Source organism: Antedon bifida, chromosome 9 (assembly GCF_963402885.1).
Source record: "Antedon bifida chromosome 9, ecAntBifi1.1, whole genome shotgun sequence".
NCBI lineage: Eukaryota > Metazoa > Echinodermata > Crinoidea > Comatulida > Antedonidae > Antedon > Antedon bifida.
The window spans coordinates 4,897,695-4,922,092 of NC_136234.1; the positions used below are offsets into that span (position 1 = coordinate 4,897,695).

A 24,398-nucleotide genomic window follows, 5' to 3' on the forward strand; every position below is an offset into this window, starting at 1 on the left:
AAATGTGTAATCAAACTTTATTCCAAATCACACTACCCGAAGTGTTTAATAAAATAAAAGTCCATTCACATTACCCCATGAATAAAACTCTATTCACATTCACACTACGGGAAGATGCTCAATAAAACTCCATTCACACTATCCAAAAATGTTTAATCAAACTTTATTCCCATTCACACTACAGGAAGTGTTTAATAAAATAAAAGTCCATTCACATTATCCCATGAATAAAACTCTATTCACATTCACACTACGGGAAGATGCTCAATAAAACTCCATTCCCATTCATCAACATCTCAACACCAAAACCGATGTCTCAGATCTACTTTTATTACATAACCCATTAATAATTCTAAACAAGAGGCCTAGCCCGTGGCTCAGCAACACATGCAGCACGCGATTATCTCCGAACCATGCGTCGTATGCCGCGTTCTGTTTCTTGCAAACACACTTGCATAATAATATACCTAATACCGTGGAATTTATAAATATATTGCTGATTCCTCTCTCGGAGGAGAGAAGTTGTGTCGATAATGTGGGAACCAGTAGAAACACCGGTTATTATACCAAGCAAGAATATTATAATCAGAACACTTTCTAAGGTAAGATATAATTTAAATTCGGTCAGTTTAGGCTATGAATTTCTGTGCTAAACTATATAGTTTTATTATCATTTTTAGTTGAATAATGATTAGCTGTAAGGCTTCAGGGATGATCACAGAAATATATTGTGTATTCTTCTTCTTCGATACCATTATAATTCACAGTCACACTGTCTTATTCTTATTCTCTTCTATAGTATATGATGACTCATGTGATAGATATTACATTCCATATCATAAGATTTATGGTTTTTGAAGTATTGAACAGTTTTAATGTAGAATAAGAGAGAGAGAGAAAGAGCCAAGTCCGTCCAATATATAAATTTAAAACAAAAGCAGTACAGTTCTTCTTTCTTTTTTAATTGGGAAAGGGGACATTCGGGCTAATACGGGGATAGGGAGGAGATATGCAATTCATATCATATTTTAACATTATACGTTTAAACTTTATCAGGGAAAATCCCCTAACTTGTGTTAAGTACCGAAGATGTCCCGGGGTTCACAGTGTTGCGTATATTCTTACGACTCGGCGGCCATTTAATGAAATGTACCTTAAAAAAGGAAAATTAAATAAACCAGTTATAGGCCCAGCCCAACCCTAACTAATTCTAGGTGCCGAAAAAAGCTTAAGTATAAGTATTTCTTGGTCGAGGTAAAAACAAAGGCGTTGTTTCAGTTAGAAAGTGAGGTCTGGCTTGCTGGGTGGGGGGGGGGGGGGAGGGGTTGGGGAGTAGGAGGTGGGAGGGTGGGGTTAACCATACGAATGTTGTCTTGGTCAAACTTTGAATTGTCTCTCACAATTAAAAAAATATATGACCTTGAATACAGTACATCAATATTATATAAAAAAAATGAGTAAATTATTTTTTAATGAATATGTTTAAACATAAAATCGATATAAGAACATAATATTATAGGCTATAACGTTTATGACATACCGAAGATTACCGTCTGAATATTCGTATATTTTTATCAGCAGTCACATGTGCATAGATATAATTAGCGTATAATAATTATTTGCTGGGTACACATTATTGGTAGTAAATCTTGTGGAGGTCATATGACGTCATCATTGTTTGTGTTTTAAGAGACTTCATATAAAAGTGCAGGAGATGCTGGTACAGTATATTTAATTAACTATATACTGTAGTCTTTTTTATGTATTTTAACTACAATGGTTGTTACGGCGATGTTTATCATCATTAGGCTAAATCATGGTTTCCATCACTAAAGCTTGGTTCCCACTAGAGACGCAACGTAAAGACGTACGCGCAACGCAAGCGAGTTGACCAATGAAAGCCACTATTCGAATAATCCATTGCTTGTGATTGGTCAAATCACTTCAGTTGCGTTACGTCCTTGCGTTTCGTTGCTAGTGGGAACCAAGCTTTAGGTCACAACGCAATGACGTAATTAGTGTAACGCAACTAATTGGACCAATCACGGCGCGATGAATCATCCGAAAACGAACATTATGAACTCGCGTAAAGTAGTCGGGATAAATTCATTCATTAAAAACTACACACCATGAGCACATAATTGGTACCTATCTCACCTGTGTTTAATTAATGACGACCTGCTAAAAAGTACGATAGGCCTACTCATTTGTTCTCCTCGTCCTCTTGACCAATCAATGAATGGAGGCTCAAACTGGGTACAAAGTTCATCAACCAATCAGCATCCACCGCAAACTTACGATTAAAAACAACAGTCGCGATAAACTTTACACTTTCACCCGAATGAGCCAAGCTGTCCAAACTCTTCATTAACTATAGCTTTTCACTACGGAATTTCCTATTACCAATATTACCATCTTATTTCTTTGAGCCTTGTATTATAATGTATTTACGTACACGTTGCGCAGCTGCAGCGATGCTCCCCGTGGTTTGGAAACCAATCTCGTAAGTGATGCTTAGGATGAAATATTAATTGACCATTAATAGTAAATTTACCAATGAGAAAGACTTTGTATAACACAGTGTTTAGTTCGTAATATACAATAAGTACACAGTGTGACATAAAGCCATTATCTCTTCATTCGTGAAGCGTAACTGCGACGGCTATATTGTCAAACTTCACACACTGATTGTGATCTGTATTCGATGAAATCGGACTTTATTTCCTACAACATGCGATGACTCTTTGGGCGTGCAGTGCGCACCACCACGCCAGTATTGGCGCTTGCACGTGGTATCATTCGTTACACTCCATGTTTTATGTACCGACGATGATATGTTGAAAACTCGAAATACCGTAAGTTTGTTAATTATTTTGAAATAATTTGCATGTCACGAACTGAGAGATCACAGTTTGCCCACGCGTAAATCACGTTGGTATCGACGTAATTGACGCCGGCGTGTAAATCACGTTGGTAATCGATGTACTTGACGACCGCGCGTAAATCAGGTTGGTAATCGACGCACGCGCGTAAATCACATTGGTATCACGTGGATATCAGGGAGGAGTGGGGCACGCGCGGCATAACAATGGTATGGTTTGTAATTATTGTTACTGCAGTACACGCGCGTAAACTTGATGGCGGCGCTATACTCTCTGGTCTGAATCGGGTTTTAGTATGTGAAACACTTTTGAATTATATCAATCTTTAATCAATGACAAATTGACAGCATTACCTTTTATTAACGTTATTAGTTTAAACTGAAAAATGCGAAAATATTTAATACAGCCTAATGCATCAATAAGCAGTGTACGCATGTAAAAATGTTTTTACGAATTTTAAAATTACCTAAAGTATATACATTCTAAAACGAATGTTTCGAGTTTTTAACGGTACCCAGTAAAAATCTAATCATAGTAATACAGTAACGATGTCAGAGCCTAACTTTTTTCATCGTCTATCGGAGGTAAGTATACGATATATATTTGCGCTTTTATTCGATACTATTCGAGATTAATTATGCACTTAAAAAGTGCCATACTTTTCAATTGTTAATATTGAGTTATATGATGAAAATAAAGGCTTTTGTTGGCTTTCTTATTGACATAGCTTCTAATTATGTATAAGGTTTACGATATCTATTTCATACGCAATCGTCTGACAGGCAATCTAAATCATGATTCTAAAAATTACAATTAGTTTCGATACTGTATATACTGAACATCAGTATGATGATGTTGCGCAAATTAAAACTGAGAATGTAGGCCTTATGCTGTCTTCCTGCCAAAAACAACATGACAAAGTGTTTATTTAAATGTGAACTTGCTTTATTATTATGATATTATGTATACAAATCCACATATTATCTAGCTCATCCCTTTTTGTCAGAGTTTGAAAAAGAGTTGTGAAATGAAAAAGAACGAAAGAAATTTTCTAAATCTAATTTTTTCCTGTAAATACATACTGTATTTAAATGCAATAGACCATGCAGTTCCTCTCCTCTTTATTTTGTAAGGACAGCAATGATCCAGGGACTTTGCTACATGATAATAGGCCTACCGAGTAGGCCTCTGATCCGGGGACTTTGCTACATCATGGTAATAGACCTACCGAGTAGGCCTCTGATCCGGGGACTTCGCTACATCCTACGGAGTAGGCGTATTTGCTTATCGTTCAGCCGCAGTAGCAATTTGCGCCCTCGGCAAATTGATGTAGACATACAACCTATGATCATAAGTGAAGTACCCGGTAAAAATGTAACGTTCGTATATGATTAATATCATGTGACGTGCACGTAAAAATATGCAATAGACATCATCAGTAAGCGCTTCGCTATAAAGCCTCTTCCATAAGCGGATATATTCGCGCGCAGCGAATTCTTTAATTTTGATTGGTTGCGCATTTTCTCACGACACACAGTAGATGAAAATATTAATACGCATGCGCATTAGTGAGCAATTTAGATTTTGCGCGAATAAATTTGTCTAAGTAAAACCGGCTTTAAACGAGAGAGTATTATGTTAATCATAATATAAGTGCGATAGACAAGATACCTACAATAGGCTTACGTACATGGTGTTAAATTGAATACATGCAACATGTAATGACCTTTGACACATCTCTCTCTACGAGGTACGCATTATTTTGTATCTCGTCAGTAAATCATTGCATTATGCCTTCTTATTAATCAATTCGTTCATTAACCAATATATTACAGAAATATAATTAAAGATTTCTTCGGATAAACAGACCAGCCGATTCTCGGTACTGTATCATATAGGAATATGACGCATGTTTATTTAATGTTATCACTAATGTAATTATTTTAGAGAATTAATACCCAGTGGGAAGAGAACAACGCTGGATGAACTATGTTATTCATTGAGTTCTTAACGGATAAGAATATGTTACAATGTATTAAGTAATCTTTTCTTATATAAAAATTATCCGAGACAAAAAACAGAGAGAATTAATACGCAGTTGTTTTCTGCCAACTCTCAATTGACTATGGATAGGCCTAATGTATGTTAACGTACACAACCAACCCTATTCAGGAGGCACCCCTCTAAAGCAGTCTACACTATCAAACTAGTTTGACACAAAAGTGTGATGTACCCAAATATGGTGTGATATGACATCATCATGTCCATATATGGGCATATCACATTATACAGATTTGTATCAAAAGCTGTAAGCAATAGTAATAATAACAGACCAACAATCCCCCTTTAATCTTCTTCTCATGTACTGTCCTGTCAACCATTTAGCAGTCATAAATATCAACATTGTTTACACTATTACATTATGGTTAATTTACATTTGCATATTTATCTTAGACAGGAGTTACAGAAGATAGTTTTACGTTATAGGCCTACAATGTTGCTTCTATTGCACGTATCCATACACACGTGGTATCAAAATGGCCGCAATTGTACTGGGAATGTTTTTATGAAATTAGAACATTATCCGCCATCTTGGATATTAGTTAGCGACAAAATGGCGTCTAATTGCCCCACTTTTTCCCACTAAGGATATTTCTATCAAAATGTGACGCAGATAGTTCAGTTTTGATGAGGGAGAGAAGAGGGTTTTTTTTTTGTTTTTTTTTTTATAGATTTTTAACACGATTTATTATCATATTTATCGATAACAACATATATCAATCGTCAATTTTGGCAATTGATACGTTTCTTCTACACAGAAGAATTACTTTTACGATTTCATCTCTTATGAGATAAAAAATTAAACCACATACGATATGTTTTTTGGAAATCCAATCCACGGATGGATAGTATCTCTTGCATATTGAATTACTGAGCAAAATGTATCATATCATTTACTATCATCGAATTATTAATATCAAAAACTTCATTCAAAAGTGTTTTTTTTTGTTTTTTTAATGCAGAAGATAGGTTTAAATGAAGTATGTAGTTATTGTCTTTGTTATGTATCCACCAATTTTGAAAAACCGAACTGAAAACACGAGCTCAAGTAGTATACGTATGAAACGCTATCCTTGGACCTAAATAAGGTCCACGATATCTAAAAACACTTTTTACCAACGCTTTATGATTGCCCCCACTTTCACTGGAAACAACTCCCAATTCGGATATTAAGCTCTGTCTACACTATCAAACTTTATGTGACAAAAAACTTTAAGTGTCATGTGCCCATATACGGTCATGATGATGTCATATCACTACCATATTTGGGCACATCACATTTTTTTTCTCAAACTATAATTTGACAGCGTAGACAGAGCTTTAAGATTGTGTTTTACGCGCAGTAGCATATCCAATATCTAGGCCTAATCTAAAGAAGCCACAAGTCTGTCCATCAGATTCGTTTTAACGTGTTTCACTGTTGTTTCATTAGTAGTAAAGGACCACTGTAGTTTATACTAATGATGGACATGCAAGTGCCAATTAATATATGACAACAAATAGCATTTGTTATGCATTATCGTTGATTGGTTGTTTTAGATAAATATTAAGCTGCAGCCGACCGAATTTCTGATACTGTACTTCTGGGTTGTTCCACCCGATTCCGAGTGCTGTAATATATCCACATAAGGCAATATTTCTCCAGTAATCATAGGATGATTCTGTAATACAGACATGTTGTCGGAAGGGTAACGTAGGTTAAGGTATGATATAGGCATTGTGTGTTTCACAGAATTTGCCTATGATATTGGACAAATGTATATACATTATACCGAGAATCAGCTAATAGTAGAGACCAAAATAATAATATTGTGACAATCTATACAATTCAATGTATTCCGGATTTTACAAAACAAACAATAACACATACATCACACATGCTAGACCCGTGGGACTATTCATTTTTGTCACGAATTAGATAATAAATGTTACCGGTAGTATAAGTGATATAAATGAATAATTTAAATGTTGGTAGGCCTATACATTATTATTAAACCATAGCAAATATTATAAAGAACCATGTTTAAAGGTGGTATATACCGACACACTGTACAACACATTAATATTGTTATACAGACTCGCTGTTGTCATCAGCTGTTACAACTGTCAGTAGTTGACTTGTGATCCCGAGCACGTGCCTGGCAGACGACAAAGCCAAGGGTAGCATAATAATATTGCCATCCTTATAGGCCTACTACTAGCCTAGTGCATTCGACAAGAAACCATCCCACTGTGTAAGCCTACTACTAGTTCAGGGAGTAAAAATAATTGTACAATTCCCTGATATTAATACTAGTAGTAGGCCTAGTGCATTCTGCGAGAAACCTTCGCACTGTGTAGGCTACTACTAAAGCATGGAGTAAAAATAATTGTACAATTCAGTTCAGGCCTATTTTATTTATTTATTTCAACAATATTTTATGAGGGTGGTCCATCCAGCATTAGCTGATCATTAGGGACCCTCAAACAATACAAACAGTAAACACAAAATTAACAAAGATATAAAAAATAAATATATATATATATATATATGACGTTATCCAAATTCCTTCTCTTTCACTGATGAAGGGCTAGTGTTGCCCGAAAGCTCTGCTAACTTTTCTGGCTGTTTTACTTATCGTTTTGATTTAGCTTTTCGCTTTTTTTTTTGTATCTCCATTGAGATCCAGCCACTGATACCCACAGCATTGTCATTTTTCAGTAATTTGACTTTGGATTTATACATATAAATATCGTAGGAAAGTAAGCCTACTACATACTACATCATATATTTCATTTAAAAAAAGCATCATTTAATGAAGAAAGAACAATAATTAAAAACTGTTACGTCAAAAAGTCGAGTGACATTTTTTTGTAAGAAACATTTCTTGCTTTAATGAGAATCAGCTAAAATAATGTGTAAATATATTATTATCTGTATGAAAATACATATTTTATACTACCCGACTTCTATTATGGAAAATAATGTATGCCTATTTGTGTTTGTGTGAGTTTGTTTGTGGTTTGTCACTGTTGTTGTTGGTTCAGTGACAAATTTACGAATAAAACGACAATTGCAGTATTTCTGTACTAATGGGAGTTAGTTCAACAAACATGTATGTTTAAGGCCTACACACTGGCTTTTGCTAGATTGCTTCTTTTAACTTCACAAACAAACCGATTCGAGAATTTATTAGTAGGATTTCATTAGAGAACACTAATGCACCACAAACGCGACTAAGTATATTTTACATTACTCAACAACAAAATCTCACTTACGTCGTGAAATTTACATTTGTAGAAATATGTTACTGAATTACCGGAAATGTAAAACAAACAAAACAGAAAAAGAATGTCTTTGTATTTTATTGTTATAGTGTATTAAAGATGTATTGTCCCCCTGAATTTTTTTAAAACATTTTTTTTGTTGAATATGCCATTTTAATGTCACATAATAGTTATTCACTTTGACCAAAATTGGATCGAAAAAATAAATATTTACCTGAAAAAACTGTAATTTAAATACATGGTACCATACTATTAAGGGATCATGTAATAACAATTCTACTGCTGTTAATGCAGTAAAAGTTACCGTCTTACTGAAATAACGTATTTATTAGTTTGTTTCTTCAATACGATGCTGTCACTGCAATAAATAGTGTGTATATGATTACAAATTGCTAAATCATTTCATAACATGTTTACGAGTAAACAAAATGGTGTTGCTGCAGTAACTGCAGTAGAATAACTTTGACATGATCCCTAGTGATCACGTGTTTATTGTGTTTATAATGGTAAGTGGTCATAGTGGACATTTACGTCCTAGAAATCCACGAAAAGGTTAGATCAGAATACAGAGTACTACATACTTAATAATTCATTAATACTATAGTTTCGAGTACTTTATGATAAAGAATCTTTCCTAAGTTTTCAAATAATAATAATACAATTATATAAATCTTGATCGTAACACCTGTGTGCTTTTATTGAGGTTTCGTATCAAAGAAATCTCTTGTCTTTTATCACTTAAGAACAAAAGTGCAGAGTGAATTATTGCAAATGACGTTCCATACTAACACAGGTCGGCTTGGCTTATCCTGTTCAAATATATTTTTTTATGTATACATTTATTTAATTAACGTCTACTGATCCGTGTATATATGAGTATTGACAAATAATATTTATATATACCCTTTTTTCCACAAAGTTTGTAAAAAAATATTCTCTATTTAAAGAACCACTCAAGCATGACTAAGTAGTATACTTAACGAATCAGAATGCTGTATCAGCAAATAGTTTTGAGGAGAAAGGAATTAAGATATTCTATATATTCACAAGAAATATCTTGACATTTTCATAATCCATTTCAATATATTGCTGAGAGCATTGAACAGGAACGGTACATGGATCAACCGCGCGGCTAACAAAGCATCGTTTGGAATGTGACCGCCGCGCAGGCCTACTGCGGAGAAAGGGTTTATCAGAAATTAAAAACAACATCTTGATAATTTGAAAGCACGGATGATGATCCATACAATGTATTACAGATACTAGTTATGGTCATATTGGATTTAGGAAATGCATATCGCACAAGGAAATAATTTTACAACATGAAGTGTGATCGAACATATATTGGAATTGTAATTTAAAGGGGATTATTCAAATGTAGCAGTGTGTTCTTATGGCTTCAAATCGCAATAATCTCATTTACAGCAGTGTTCAGTCTAGATGTGTAGTAGTGGAGACGGGTTGTTACTACTTTTGCTATAGTCAACATTGCCGTATGAAATCATTTTATTGTTTGAATTTGGATTGAAATTATCCCAAGCACATTTATGAAACTCTATAGTCGCAGGATTTATGTCGCGATCTCAATGGGCATAATAAAAGCCGCTAAGGAGCACCAGAAAAAAGTAAGTTAACCAAAATGTGTCACTTTTCCCCTCCTATTTCAAGAAGTTGTCAAAATGCCATTTCTATACGGTCTCTGTAGATATCAATTATCAGCCATGTTCCCATATCTGCATAACTAGTATTAAAATATTTATTAGCAGAGGTAACATGATGCTTTATTTAATTATGGAACTAATTTACACGTTCTTGTTTCATTAATGTAACTATTAACATTTCACAAAAGTAATTTCTTCTTAATTGCTTTGGAGGAGTTTACTGGTGTGAATAAGGGTCAAACCGATTGAAAAATGGTGAAGGGAACCACGGTCGGTCGATTACTACTTTAAAAAAATCACCTAAATCCCAAACGATTAACTGTGGCAAGTTATAAATATTAAAAATAAGATCCTTTCTTTAAATTATTATCTTTAAAAAAAATATGTAAAACTAGACCCAATTTTGGATAGGGAGGAGGAGTTATTGTATCTTCTATCCCGCCTACCATGTCAGTGGAGATCAGTTATCACACATTACAAAAAACTGTATTTTTAGTTACCAATAGATCAATCTTGATCGATATCTTTATCAATACCTTTTCTAACAGATAACATGCTCCAGTCATACATATAACTCTTAAGCTCTGTCTACACTATCAAACTAGTTTGACAAAAAAAAGTGTGATGTGCTCAAATATGGTAGTGATATGACATCATCATGTCCATATATGGGCACATCACATTTTTTTTTCACATAGTTTGATAGTGTAGACAGAGCTTTACTCGTTCTATGCTAATATTATTCAGAGAAACATAAGATATACAACAATTCATAATGATTGCTTTGACACGTGACCAAGAGCTGAGAAGGAATATAATATACATGATTTCTATCATCCCTCGGGCTAAACCTTGGTAACCGATTGTGTGACTGGCTGGCGTTCAACAATATACAGTCATAATAGCCAATCTCCTATATTAAAACTAAAAGAGTTTACATTCATAGATCCAATCTTCTTTATTAAAACTGAAAGAGGTGATAGCAATATTGCTGTCAACATTTTATTAAGGGATCGTCATCTGTTGCGGGCATGTTGGTTTGTTGGGGGTGATATAAGAGTCAGGAGACAAACACGAGGGGTGTCTTTCTATTACACTCCCTAAAACGAGTTGAATTGATATGACTTTATAATATTAAAGCTTGGTTCCCACTAGAACAAGGACGTAAGCCGTAACGCAAGCGAATTGACCAATCACAAGGAACGGTTCGAATAATCCATCGCTTGGATTGGTCAATTCGCGTTCTAGTGGGAACCAAGCTTAAGGGATCAACTGCGTTGTTATTGTGTCTCATTATTGTGTAATACCTTTTTGAAAGGAGGTAGGGTATACATCATGTTGTTGTTATTACATAAGGAGACTAGGGTACACGAATGTATGTCAGTCTGTCACAGCTTTTATTCTAGATATTGCTATATTATTTTGTTTCTTTTCAAGTGAACCTACACAGCTAATTTTTTGTATTCCCACATGTTTGTTCTGATGGCTACGGTACTCTCATCTAAAGCTTGGTTCCCACTGGGACGCAACGCAAGCACGTACGCGTAACGTAAGCGAGTTGACCAATGACAAGCGACGTTTAAATAATCCATCGCCTGGGATTGGTCAAATTGCTTGCGTTGCGCCTACGTCCTTGCGTTGCGTCCTAGTGGGAACCAAACTTGTTTCAAAATGTTAGTGGAACTACATGCAGCATTAAAGCGTGGTTCCCACTAGAACGCAACGCAACGTAACGCAGCGACGTATCGACGCAAAGTGCTGTATTGCGTAATCACAAGTGGGAACCGACGACGCAATAGTGCTGCAAACATCGTAGGTTTGATTTCACGCAGGCGGGGGCAAGAACAATGTTTGGAACGGCATTTTCTTACGTTGCGTAGATTGCGTTACGTTGCGTCGCTAGTGAGAACCAAGCTTTAGGCTTTCACTCTGCACCCTTTGCCCGTGATATTGAATCTATGTGGGTGTGATCTCATAATCATATGTAAGCTTTGCAATTTAGTTCAAATCTATTAGATCCACTTGTTAAACAGCACACGTACACTTAGCAATTAATAAAACAAGACACACTATCAGAATCAAATGCAATTTAGCAAACGACGACTTGAACTATATTAGATAAATATATATGAAGGTTTTATGACCGGCCGTTACAATTTGGAAACAGTTTTGATTAGACACAATAACCACCCGATTCTGAGTGCTGATCTGCACTGGAAATATGTTTCCCATTATCATAGTAAAATTCCGCAAAACAGGACACAGTGTGTTTCACATGTGACGTCTGTATCATGGAAAGTTATGTGATGATATGATCTCCACATGACAATAATGTTTCTCTAGTATCATAGTAAAATTCCGTAAAGCAGGACACAGTGTGTTTTACATGTGACGTCTGTATCATGAACAGTTATAAGGTTGGGCTATGGGTCTACATGTTTTGCGTGTTTCCACGGAATTGATACTGGGAAAATAGTACCGAGAATCGGCTAATATTGATATAAGAGTGCATGGTGGTCATCCATTATCTGGAAGTTAATGGTTTGTGTGCTATAATTGAAATCCCCGATCGTTTGTTATTCGGTTTGTTTTATCCATTTGATGTTAACAACTACCGTACTTCTCTTTTGCTATAACTCATTTAGACAGTGTTGTTAAGCATGCAGACTTATTTTTTGTGCGTAAAGAAGTACAGTAGAGATTTCATTAGGCCTATTATCTCATATCAAACAACTAAAGGTTAAACTTTGTCATTTGAGCAACATTGTACTCGATAATTTCACTCATACTCTTAAGATTGCTAAGTAACTTTAGACAGTGACCTATTCAGTATTACCTGATTGTGATGGGTAAAAAGGGGATTTAAACCTTGTATCTCATCCCAACACTCATCATGGGCACAAATTGTACTCGATAATTTCTCTTGTTCACTTTATATACATTATTTATAATATATGTATTTCTTAGAAGAATATAGTTCAGCGAAACATGATTAATAGTAGCTATACAGTTGCATACATTGGAATGGAAACATTCCACATAAATTAAGTTTGGTTAAAAATTTCGGATTCAGTGGAAACCGAAATAATGTGTTTATGATGGATGGTCCTCCTGTACTAAAAGCACAATTTTAGCTTTATTTACTGCATAGATGTAGGCCACATTTTAAATAAAATATAAGGGATTTGATGAGAGATAGTAGGCCTGTTCATACCCATCCTACAGAAATGAATTTGGTAATTTGTTATAATAGGCCTCAGTATATATTTACGTTCCTGAAATAGACATTTCTTATTAAAATGTTTTATCGCAGTTTTTATTTTTTAAATAGTTTCTGTCAGAACAGACCTTTACGCTTCCTGTGGGTTTTCAATAATTCATAAACAAATTCATTTATGCGTTCGTTCGTAGTTTAGCCCGAAGTGTACGGTAAGGCTACTCAGTGATGCTATTACTACGTAAAAATTATAATGACAACTAACTTTTACGTCATTTTTTTTCAATAACCAAATCTCTAGAATTCGTCTTTTACATTTCTTGAGGCTAATTTCACCCAAACGTGTGTTTACACTATTTTTATTGCTGCCCGTTCAATTGTTGACGTTTTTACTACTTAAGACTTTTCAAGGCTCTGCAATACGTACTAGCAATTTCCTTTACCTTCCTTCAAATAAATGAAATAATATTGTTTATCTTTAAGCTCTGTCTACATTATCAAACTAGTTGTCAAAAACAGTGTGATGTGCCCAAATATGGTAGTGATATGCTTAAATATGGTAGTGATATGACATCATCATGTCCATATATGGGCACATCAAATTTTTCTGTCACATACAGTTTGATAGTGTAGACAGAGCTTTATACTTATAACTTCTGTTACACATAATAACGACAACGACGTGACTATGCTCTCTCTAAAGCTCTGTCTACACTATCAAACTAGTTTGACAAAAAAAGTGTGATGTGCCCAAATATGGTAGTGATATGACATCATCATGTCCATATATGGGCACATCACATTTTTTGTCACATAAATTTGATAGTGTAGACAGAGCTTAAGTTCATGTGCGTTAGCAAATCATTCATGAACTAATTAACGGGTGTCCAGCGTCTGCTCAAATATTCGGTCAAAGGTCATATGTAACACATAAAGCAAACACGAACTAGAAACGTTACAAATTATAGAAAATAAAATAGACTATAAACTCGAAGATAATAATAATATATAGGGCTACGTGTATGTACAAACTAGAGTCACAAATTAATTTAATTGACAATCAAAATCGGTTAACTGTGTATGTTTTAAAAGAAAGATGATTGATTGTACAGGCTGGAGATAATGAATAATATGAGTGTGGCTAAGCATGTTGAATGCTTCACTTGACGCGAGACGCGTTAAAAGTGCTCTCGTGGGGGCCGTCCGTGACGCTTCGCGACGCAAGGCTTATGAATACATACATAACAGGTCTTGTACAAACGCGACGTCTTTATTTGTGGCAAAGATAGTGTTGTTTGTTGATAGTTAAAGCTTGGTTCCCACTTGGACGCAACGCAAGGGCGTAAGCCGCAGCGCAAGCGAGTTGACCAATCACAATCGACAGTTCGAATAATCCATCGCTTTTGATTGGTCAATCCTATTGTGCAGCGTGTACGCCCTTGTGCTATGTCACAGTGGGAAACAAGCTTTAGAGCCGCGATAATGCAACTTTTAAAGAGTACGAACTATGGAGTAGTAGGCCTATGTATTTAAAGTAACATGTGTATTTGTACTGTAATTAATCTATGATGCCCAAACTTTGTTACTAAATGTTTGTAGGCCTTCAGTTGATATCGTAAACTGAGCGGGGTTTCTGACAGGTGCTCGCGTGTATCACAATAGTACAACAGTAAGGGGAATTTATTTTACCAATGCGATACGATGAAAAAGGAAGCTTAAGATTTTTATCTGACTCTATGCCATCATCACAGGACTGTAAATAGTTCCATCCTTCGACTAGGCACGGTGAATATAGGCCTTATGGGCGTGGTTAGATTTAGTAAATGAAAGAATACGACACAGGATACACCAGGGTTTTTATTGGTGAAATCTGTCCCGTGCTGCCAAAATAGAGGCTTCATTTGTTGTCCACAAAGAGGTCTTTGGGCACGCATGGTCCCGGTTAAGCGTGGTTCCCACTATCTAGGACACAACGTAACGCAACGCTACGACGTATTGACGCAAAGTTCTGTATTGCGTAATCACAAAACGGAAACGGACGACGCAATAGTGCTGCAAACATCGCACGTTTGATTTCACGCAGGCGGGGGCAATTATTGGAAGGGCATTTTCTTACGTTGCGTAGATTCTTGCGTCGCAAGTGGGAATCAAGCTTTAGATGCCAACATAGCAAATGTCTGGCTGGTCGCTGTGACGATATTGTTAAAAACCAAACACAGCATTTCAAAGGGTACATAATATTAATAGATAATAAAACGTCGTATTATTATTATATATGGTACATGTTTCTCTTTTTCTTTGCAGCTAAAACTTGGCGGCTTTTTGCGCTTACTATTACGGTGGAAAGCAAGTGTGTACAAGTTACTTTGGCGGGAAATGTTGATATTTCTTTTCCTGTACACAATCGTTAGCGTCACATACAGATATGCTCTAACAGGAGATGTGAAAGACACATTTGAAAAGTTGGCGATATATTCTAACGAGTATACCCGAGTATTCCCGATTAGCTTCGTATTAGGATTTTATGTTACTGTCATCTTTGACCGTTGGTGGCGTCAATACCTTGTAATTCCATGGCCAGACCGTGTAGCTTATAATGTTGCAGCTCATATTCTGGTAAAAATAAACAATTTTTAATTTTTAAAAACCATTACCCTTTAAAGAATTTTATTAGGAAACTTTAAACCACTCAGCAATGATGCAAATGAATGTAAACAGGAAATATGAGAATCATCTGTGGGTGTAACAAAAATGTTTCTCATTAGACGGATTTTACTAAAAGTTATCTCTTTCAATGCATTTCTTTTCTTTTTGTAGGGCTCCGACGAAGAAGGGCGTATACTGCGTCGCACAATGGTTCGTTACATTAATCTAGCCGGTATTTTAATTTACCGTGTGGGTAGTAAACGAGTTAAAAAACGTTTTCCAACATTAGCTCATCTCGTAGAAGCAGGTAAGCCTACATGTTCACTATTTAGTAAACAAAAACTGAAAACACCTGACATTTACCGTAGGCCCACTACGAACATCAGTAAGAATTACAACGTCCTCCGTAATTAACACTATGAATTCTAAGCATCACATTCCGCATATCAATTTAAAAATGTTTTCGCTAAGTGCCTCCTCAAAGAACATTGACCTAAGATATTAGCAAATGTGGGAGTACTTTCTATTAATGGACAATTCAACATCGTCAATAAACCTTGATCGAACATAGACCGCTTTTTGGAATCAAATAAAAAATGTATAAATGAGCATACTGAGTCTGTTCTAAAAACACAATAAATATTACCCGTCATAAATGATGTATCAGAATCAATCAAGTTGAATGCTAGAAATGACATTATCATTCATTGATATATGAGAAGATCAGCATTGGAAACTTGAGTTTAGTGACGTCTAAAGCTCTGTCTATAACACTATCAAAATAGTTTGACAAAAAAGTGTGATGTGCCCAAATATGGTAGTGATATGCCCAAATATGGCAGTGATATGCCCAAATATAAAGAACAACTTATAAAATGTCTACGTACGTATTAACAGAGACACACAACCAACATTTCCTGGATAATATTTTCCAGCATTCATCTGTAGCTTTTATTATTCAGCTCCTACACTATCAAAGTGTGATGTGCCCAAATACGGTAGTGATATGACATCATCATGTCCATATATGGGCACATCACATTTTTTTTGTCACATACAGTTTGATGTCTACACTATCAAACTAGTTTTTACACTATAACTTGCCAACATTATCTCCCGTGAATATATGCATTTTTAATTTGTGTCAGGTTTGATGACAGAGGAAGAGAAAGGTGTGTTTAAAAAACTTCAAACCAATCACCCGCGTCATTGGCTACCATGCGTCTGGTTTATAACACTAGCAAGAAAGGCGCGAAAAGATGGGCGGATAATCAGTGATCCCGCAATGAAAACAATAATAGATGTAAGTAAACTCATTGGGTATAGTTTCTTAAACACAGATACGGTATATTTTTGTTGCTGTTGGCTTAATAAAGCGTAGTTCCCACTAGCGACGCAACGTAACGCAATCTACCCAACATAAGCAAATGCCCTTCCAATAATTGTGTTTGCCCCCGCCTGCGTGAAATCAAACCTACGATGTTTGCAGCACTATTGCATCGTCGGTTCCCACTTGTGATTACGCAATACAGCACCTTGCGTCGATACGTCGCTGCGTTGCGTTCTAGTGGGCGCTTTACTAGGTACTATAGCTAATCACAGTAATCTGATGTAATGTGATACATCCAAGCAATGACTTAATCTACTCCTAACGCTTGGTTCACATGCCAATTGACCAATCAAAGCAATGGATTATTCGAACTGTCGTTTGGTGATTAGTCAATTCGCTTATACGTTATGTTACGTCCAAATGGGAACCAAGTTGTATAAGAGGAACCATAAAAATAGATCTAGATGGACAGTTTACAAAAAGACAGTTATTATTATTTGAATTATCCACCAATAAACATCAGTGATGAGCATCACTCATTATTTGTTTTTATATTACAGGAGGTAAATGCATTCCACGATAAATGTGAAGAGCTCTACGGATTTGATTGGATCATGGTACCACTTGTGTACACTCAAGTTGTTACTATAGCAACATATAGCTACTTTGCAGCTTGCTTATTTGGCAGGCAATACTTAGATCCGGCGATGTCATATGAGGGTCACGAGATTGACCTCAAATTTCCAGGATTTACATTATTAGAATTTATATTCTATGTAGGGTGGTTAAAGGTAAGAGCACAGACTTTTATCGTTCGTAAACTCGGTTGACCAATGACAAGCGACAATTCGGATAATCCATTGCTTGTGATTGGTCAAATTACTTACGTTGCGCGTACGTCCTTGCGTTGTGTTCTAGTGGGAGAACCAATAAAGCGTAATTCCCACTAGAACGAAACGACGTATTGACGCAAAGTGCTGTAAACATCGCAGGTTTGATTTCACGCAGGCGGGGGAAGACACAATTATTGGAAGGGTATTTTCTTACGTTGCGTAGGTTGCGTCTCTAGTGAGAACCAAGCATAAGTGAACCTACAATAATAGCGACGTGGGAGGACACAACGCGCAAGGAATGCAAAAGTTGAAGGATCAGAATTGACTGCGATTAGTCACCAAAAACACTTCCGCTGCGCCCAGCCACAAATTTGCGTCTAAAATTTGAAAACTGGCGTCGTTACCAAAACGTGACCGTAACATTTCAAACCACAATTTACATTAATTGCATTTTATCTTCATTTTTTTTCCCAATGTTCTAGGTCGCAGAGAATCTTATGAATCCTTTTGGCGAGGACGATGACGACTTCGACATGAACTGGATTATAGATAGAAATATTCAGGTAATATATAATGTTGTTCATAATAATCACGAAATACCGCGCAGGCATACATCTATCCGTAAACTGCAATGCAATCAGAATGAATCAACTATTAAAGTTCCCACTTGGACCTAACTCAACTCAACGACGCAAGCGCAGGTGAGTTGACCAATCACAAGCGACAGTTTGGATGACACATCGCGATTGGTTAAATTACTCGCAATGCGATTGCGTCCGTTTACGTCCAATTTTGAACAAAGTTTAATCAATGTGAGGAGATGGATCAAAGAGGAAGATGTTTTCATTGTCCACGTCAAACTGTATTCAAGAAAACTTCGTCAAATTGGCAAATTACGATACATTTTGCAACTGCCAATTCCTCCTGTATTCTTCTGTTACTAACTCTAGATATATTTTCGTTTCAAAGGTCGGATATTTAACTGTTTTTCTTTCAATAGGTCGGATATTTAGCAGTAGATGATTTTTACGAATGCGACCTACCATTAGTCAAAGACCTTCACTATAGTGTACAGAATCCTATATTACCGTACACACGAGCTGCTAATTCTAAGAAGGGCAAACCCTGGCAAGGTTCAGCAGATAAAGTTAGGTAAGTCAACAATGGCACAAACTGTGGAAAGATGGATTAAAAGGCGAATTGGGAGAGCTGTGCCGAGGAATTGAGCGAGGAGCAACTCATTCCAATGTTTTCGCATGCGCACAACTAATTAACATGACGTAACTACGCCCTAAGTCGTCGCAAATCGACATTTCTCTTCCTTTAAAACGAATCAACCTACCCATTAAGAGACTATGTCATTAAGGCAATGATTTATACATGCCTAAACGAATCCGTTACATTTTTGTATTTTATTAATATTCGAAACTCTTACTCAGGCTCTTAAGCTCTGTCACACTGTCTAACTATAGACCAAGTGTGATGTCTCTAAATACGGCAGTGATATGCCCAAATATGGTAGTGATATGACATCATCATTGTCCATATTATGGGTACAACACCATCACATTTTGTTGATAGTGTAGACAAGGCTTTACTGTTTAGTAGTCCTATACATTTCACCAAGCTGAATCAGTTTCTGTAGTTCGATTTGATGAATGTCCCCTTGACAAATTAATTCAGTATTGATGAATTTCTTTAAATTATCAATAATAATTTTTCAGAATCGCAAGGAAAGACATGATATTCACCAACATGCCAGCTAAACTGTTTTCAGAAGATGACGAGGTATATCACTGCGAACTTCCTCCACCTACGTCACCAGTACCCACGTCTAGTAGTATTAAACATACACAGGAAGACTACCCTAAGGACGAAAGGGAAAAACAGAAACAGAAAGAAGAAAACGACAAACAGAAAGAAGTAAAGAACAAACAGAAAGAAGAAAAAGATAAACAAAAAGAAGAAAAAGACAAACAAAAAGAAGAAAAGGACAAACAAAAAGAAGATAAAAAGAAGACAGAGAGTAATAATACTACTGAGAAACTAATTTCACAACCACCACAAAAATCTTTTAAAGTAACACATTCGTCGTCAACTAAAGGCCGAGGAAAAGGAGATCGGAAGCATTCGTCAATGCGATCAAACCCCGGCGAGCGCCGTAGGTCCTTATTGGACAAACGGGACCAAGAACGATTCCGTCGTTATAGTTCAGCGGATATATTACAAGGATTTACGACACCTCCGATAGATAGCGAAGATGACGACATGTACCGTCAGCCGGCGTCTTCTTGGGAAAAGGACAAGGGAAATGTATGATGTTTGATAAGTACTGTAGTTTATTGGTGTGCCAGTAATTGCAACCAAAGTTTTCCCAAACCTATATGTCATGAGGACTTTGTGAAAAATAAAATCACAGCCCGAGGTACCCTATATAATGTATAGGCCTACTCAAGCCGTCATTTACTGGTGCATTACCCATCACTGTACCGATAATAATAATATCTTAGCCGTTACCAATTCTAGTATTAAATCAATTCCTAAAATTTATAGTAAAGTTTAAAAACCCATTTGAAGGTTATTTATAAATGTGGCTCACGATGTTTTTAAATTACGATACTTAAAATTGTAAAAATGGAACATTACTGTAGGCCTACCTACTTCATAATAATAATAATAATATAGGATCTTAAATAGGATATTTAACTAGCATTGGCATTTTAATGTTTATAAACTGGAGATAAATATAAACAGAAGACGACCTATATTATGATTAACCGACCAATATAATCATTGGTTAAATTAATATGAATGATTGTGAACTTCTGGGTGACGGGGAAAGTACTCAACTTCTTTATGAAGATAAGTTTTTGATGTGATGCTACCGCAACACATCGCCAATGGATGAGCAAAGATGAAAGAAAATTTGTTGTGATATCATCACAAACAAATTTGACTCGAATTGTTATAATGGGCGTTTGCGCACGACACGTCACCTTTGCATTTCTTTGATATAATGACAAGATCACTAAAGCTCTGTCTACACTATCAAACTTTATGTGACAAAAATGTGATGTGCCCATATATGGACATGATGATGTCATATCACTACCATATGTGTGTATATCACTACTACATTTGGGCACATCACACTTTTTTTGTCAAACTAGTCTGATAGTGTAGACAGAGCTTAAGTTCTTAAAAAACATTCCTCTATGCAGGATTTGCAGTATTACAACATAATGATATCGATACAGTATTTATTTATAAAATTATTTATTTATTTATCTCTTTATTATCTCTTTTAAAGGGATTGTAAACAACTGTTGTAGTGTTCTGACGTGAGATTCCTCTACATTAGAATTTCATTCTTTTTTTTTATATAATAATAAAAAAACAAGCTCAATCAATGGAGAAAATGTTTCTCTCTTCATTCTCTGTGTTAGTCGTGTTTTACTGTACGCGCGAATAATCCATAAATCACCTATTCACTTTAAAAACATTGTTATGCGCGGGAAAATAATAATAATTTACTATCACACAATCAATCAATTATAAAACATATTTCAAAAAGGGTAATCTTGTACGTTACTTACATAAATGGTAATGACAACGCAACGAGCAAATTGACATTGACACACAGGAAACATTATTTGTTTTAAAGAATTCTACAATAGGTTAGCCAGTAGGGGTAACCGAAAAGGTATAGTTTGGAATTATATTTAAAATAAGGTATTTAAACTAATTAAGATTCTGAAGATTTTGAATGAAGATACTTATGTTTAGAGAGTTAACTGATATGCTAATTGCAATGTATATCGAACTAAAGACGTTGAATTTTAATATGAAGGATAAGAGATATTAAAATCAGGCCGAGCATATCGGAATATCATTTTCAGCTGAAGCTTATCATGACTTGCTATGACACAATGTATCATGTACTTAAGTAACACCAGCAATTAATCATAAATCTATATAAATTGAACCTATAAATATATACAGTCTGTATACTCTAACGGTGCTGGCCTTGTTTACATTACAATTTAAAATTACAATTTTTAGGTTACTGATAAAATTTTAAAATCAAAACAGAATGCAACAAACACTAAAATGCACTTAATATAAATTAGAGGTTTTTTTTAAAACGGTAGTACAAGACTTGATATTTAGGTAGATACGAAGATGAACAAGGTAATGTAAATACGAGAATGGTACAAAATGACTAATGCTAACCTGCGCAAACTCCACTCCTCCCAGCGCAATAGTTGTTCTCCCTGGGCTATCGATCATGTAGGAAGGAAATACTGTACTTGTGTACTTTAAATTAAATATAAATTACACTTCCAAGTTCCAGCAAAAAATAGATATGACTAACAAAAGAACTAAAAATGTATAAAAATACAAAGAAAAAAGTAATTAAAACATACAAATTAAAATAGGCCACCAAGAACAGTGACTTAAAACTTGGAGGAGCCCATACTTTAAATGACGTCATCATACAGTATATAATGGAGTAATTAAATTCCTCTATTGTATAGTAGTGTATAGACACATAATGTTATTTACTAGAATACCTCAACTCAATACAAACAGTGTAAAATACAAAACGTGCAATACACTGCATGCCATGTGCACCACATGGTACAGTACCATAGAGATAATATCTCTGGTGGTACTAAACAATTAGTTTAAATTTTGAATACAATCACATATAATATTTTTAGTTGGGATGATCTAATAAAGATTTCAACCAATAATATAAAGAGGTAGAGTTTCTGTGTTTTTTCAAAAACACATGAACTGTAATATTACTTTCTGGACGCTGTGTTAAAATTAAACACTAATCATGATGTATCATATTAAAGTCCAAATATTCTTCTTGTATAAAAAATAATTTAAATCACTTTTAAAATATAGTACCTGTACTTCTTTGCCTTGCTTGCTTTTTGGTTTGCATGTTTTAATATATTATCATTATTATGTTTACAATTGAATGATAACTTTTGCATTATAATTATTATACTCACTGTAACTGTACAGTATAGTATTATATAAAAATAAAACATAATAATTGCACTAATGACATCACTATGACATCATAACTGAAAGATGTTGGAAGAATTTGTTGCTTTCTCTAGAAATCCTTTAACATCTACAGGTGCTTTAAACCAAATCCAATCATCATTATCAAAATCATCATGATCATCTGCAATATTTGCTGGTACATCATCTTCAATATTTACGCCTCCATGTTCTAACTTTATCCAAAACTGCTCACCTCGCTTAGGCCCGGTAAAATTAATCGGCACAAACCATTCAATTCCTGAATTTCTATGTGCATAGACGAGAAGGAACATCTTCGTAGGAGGTGAAATTTTCCCTGATGTTTTTTTAACGGACAGTAATGCTTCGGATGTTATAAGTTCTTTCATTAACGTACGTACACATGTTTTAGTCCGTAACGAATCGCCCGTAGAACCGGAGTTATCAGCTATAGTCATATGGTACACTTCTTTAGGGCTTACGATCGTTGCGCCAAAAATGATTGCAAAGCGTTGAACGCAAGCCATTGAGAATAACATGTCGACGTGTGAAAATATTTCTTCAAGGTTGGCAACTAGTTTTTTAGCATTCTTAACTTCCATTAAAGGTCTTTTGCATTTAGGATCCTTGAATAAATAGAAAAAAACAGCACTGTTGCTCCGAACATTTTTATTGAATTTCTACTAAGCCTACTATTAAATAGTTTTTAATAGGCTGTTGTTAACAGTAAAGATAGTAATTACTGTATTAAATGATAGGCCTTTTAAGATTTTTAATATAGTTTTACTATTTCTGAGGACCTGAGTGCTTTTCTTATATTAATTAATAGAGTAATTTTTTTTTAAAAAAAGGTGTTACAGTTTATTACTATTATTTAGAATCTGAACAAGTAAAGTAGTAGTACTGTAGTACTATAGTCTAGACACTGTAGCTTTAAATTCAAAATTTGTCATTTTGTTTACAAATACATGTTTTTGTACTTCTCACTCACCACAACCCCCAGAAGACATGGAAAACTAGAGAGAGGAAATATTTCTTTCTAGGCCTAGCTAGCCTCAGTTTTAGTCTACCCATAAATTGAAAAGTTCTATTCTATTTTTTGTAAAGCTAAGGCCTATATACACGTCGTAGTCTAACTAGCCTGCGCCGAGGCCTAGCCTACCGGCGGAGTTTCCTGCCTTGGGCCAAGCAAGTTGGGGGATGGATGATGCTGAACTTACCTTTTTGGGGGACTCCTCCAAGTCGTATTTTATTTGTTCAAATGGCATTTGTATTTGATGACAATGGTACAAAAGATACTTCATTACCTCCTTAACCAACGTTGCCCTAATGTAAGGGGCAACATGGCCGGAAAACTTGACAAAACATGTTTTATCAATCAACATTTCTTGACTACTTTGAAATCCCGCTTGTGCCATTTTAAACTCTAGCGTATGACCTTTGTACTCGTCGTCCGTG

General features: G+C 35.3%; 2 protein-coding genes across 4 annotated transcripts; one reads left to right on the forward strand and one right to left on the reverse strand.

The window, feature by feature from the left end:
* Positions 1-400: 400 nt before the first annotated feature.
* On the forward strand, positions 401-21,307 carry LOC144852598 (bestrophin-2a-like). 3 transcript variants are annotated; one of them, XM_078710504.1, is made up of 8 exons: positions 401-602; positions 15,393-15,704; positions 15,906-16,041; positions 16,883-17,037; positions 17,625-17,855; positions 18,380-18,460; positions 18,898-19,049; positions 19,622-21,307. In XM_078710504.1, exons 1-8 carry the CDS (start codon positions 534-536, stop codon positions 20,214-20,216), a joined length of 1,731 nt encoding a protein of 576 aa, XP_078566630.1. In that variant the 5' UTR covers positions 401-533; the 3' UTR covers positions 20,217-21,307. The 3 variants fall into 3 exon arrangements, with proteins under 3 accessions (XP_078566630.1, XP_078566631.1, XP_078566629.1); XM_078710505.1 differs by lacking the exon at positions 401-602 and adding an exon at positions 2,762-2,855; XM_078710503.1 differs by lacking the exon at positions 401-602 and adding an exon at positions 9,321-9,835.
* On the reverse strand, positions 21,157-24,360 carry LOC144852624 (MAD2L1-binding protein-like). The gene is made up of 2 exons (XM_078710544.1): positions 24,161-24,360; positions 21,157-23,566 (listed from the first exon to the last, which is right to left on the reverse strand). The coding sequence occupies exons 1-2, from the start codon at positions 24,356-24,358 to the stop codon at positions 22,994-22,996; spliced, it is 771 nt and encodes a 256-aa protein (XP_078566670.1). The 5' UTR covers positions 24,359-24,360; the 3' UTR covers positions 21,157-22,993.
* Positions 24,361-24,398: the final 38 nt, after the last annotated feature.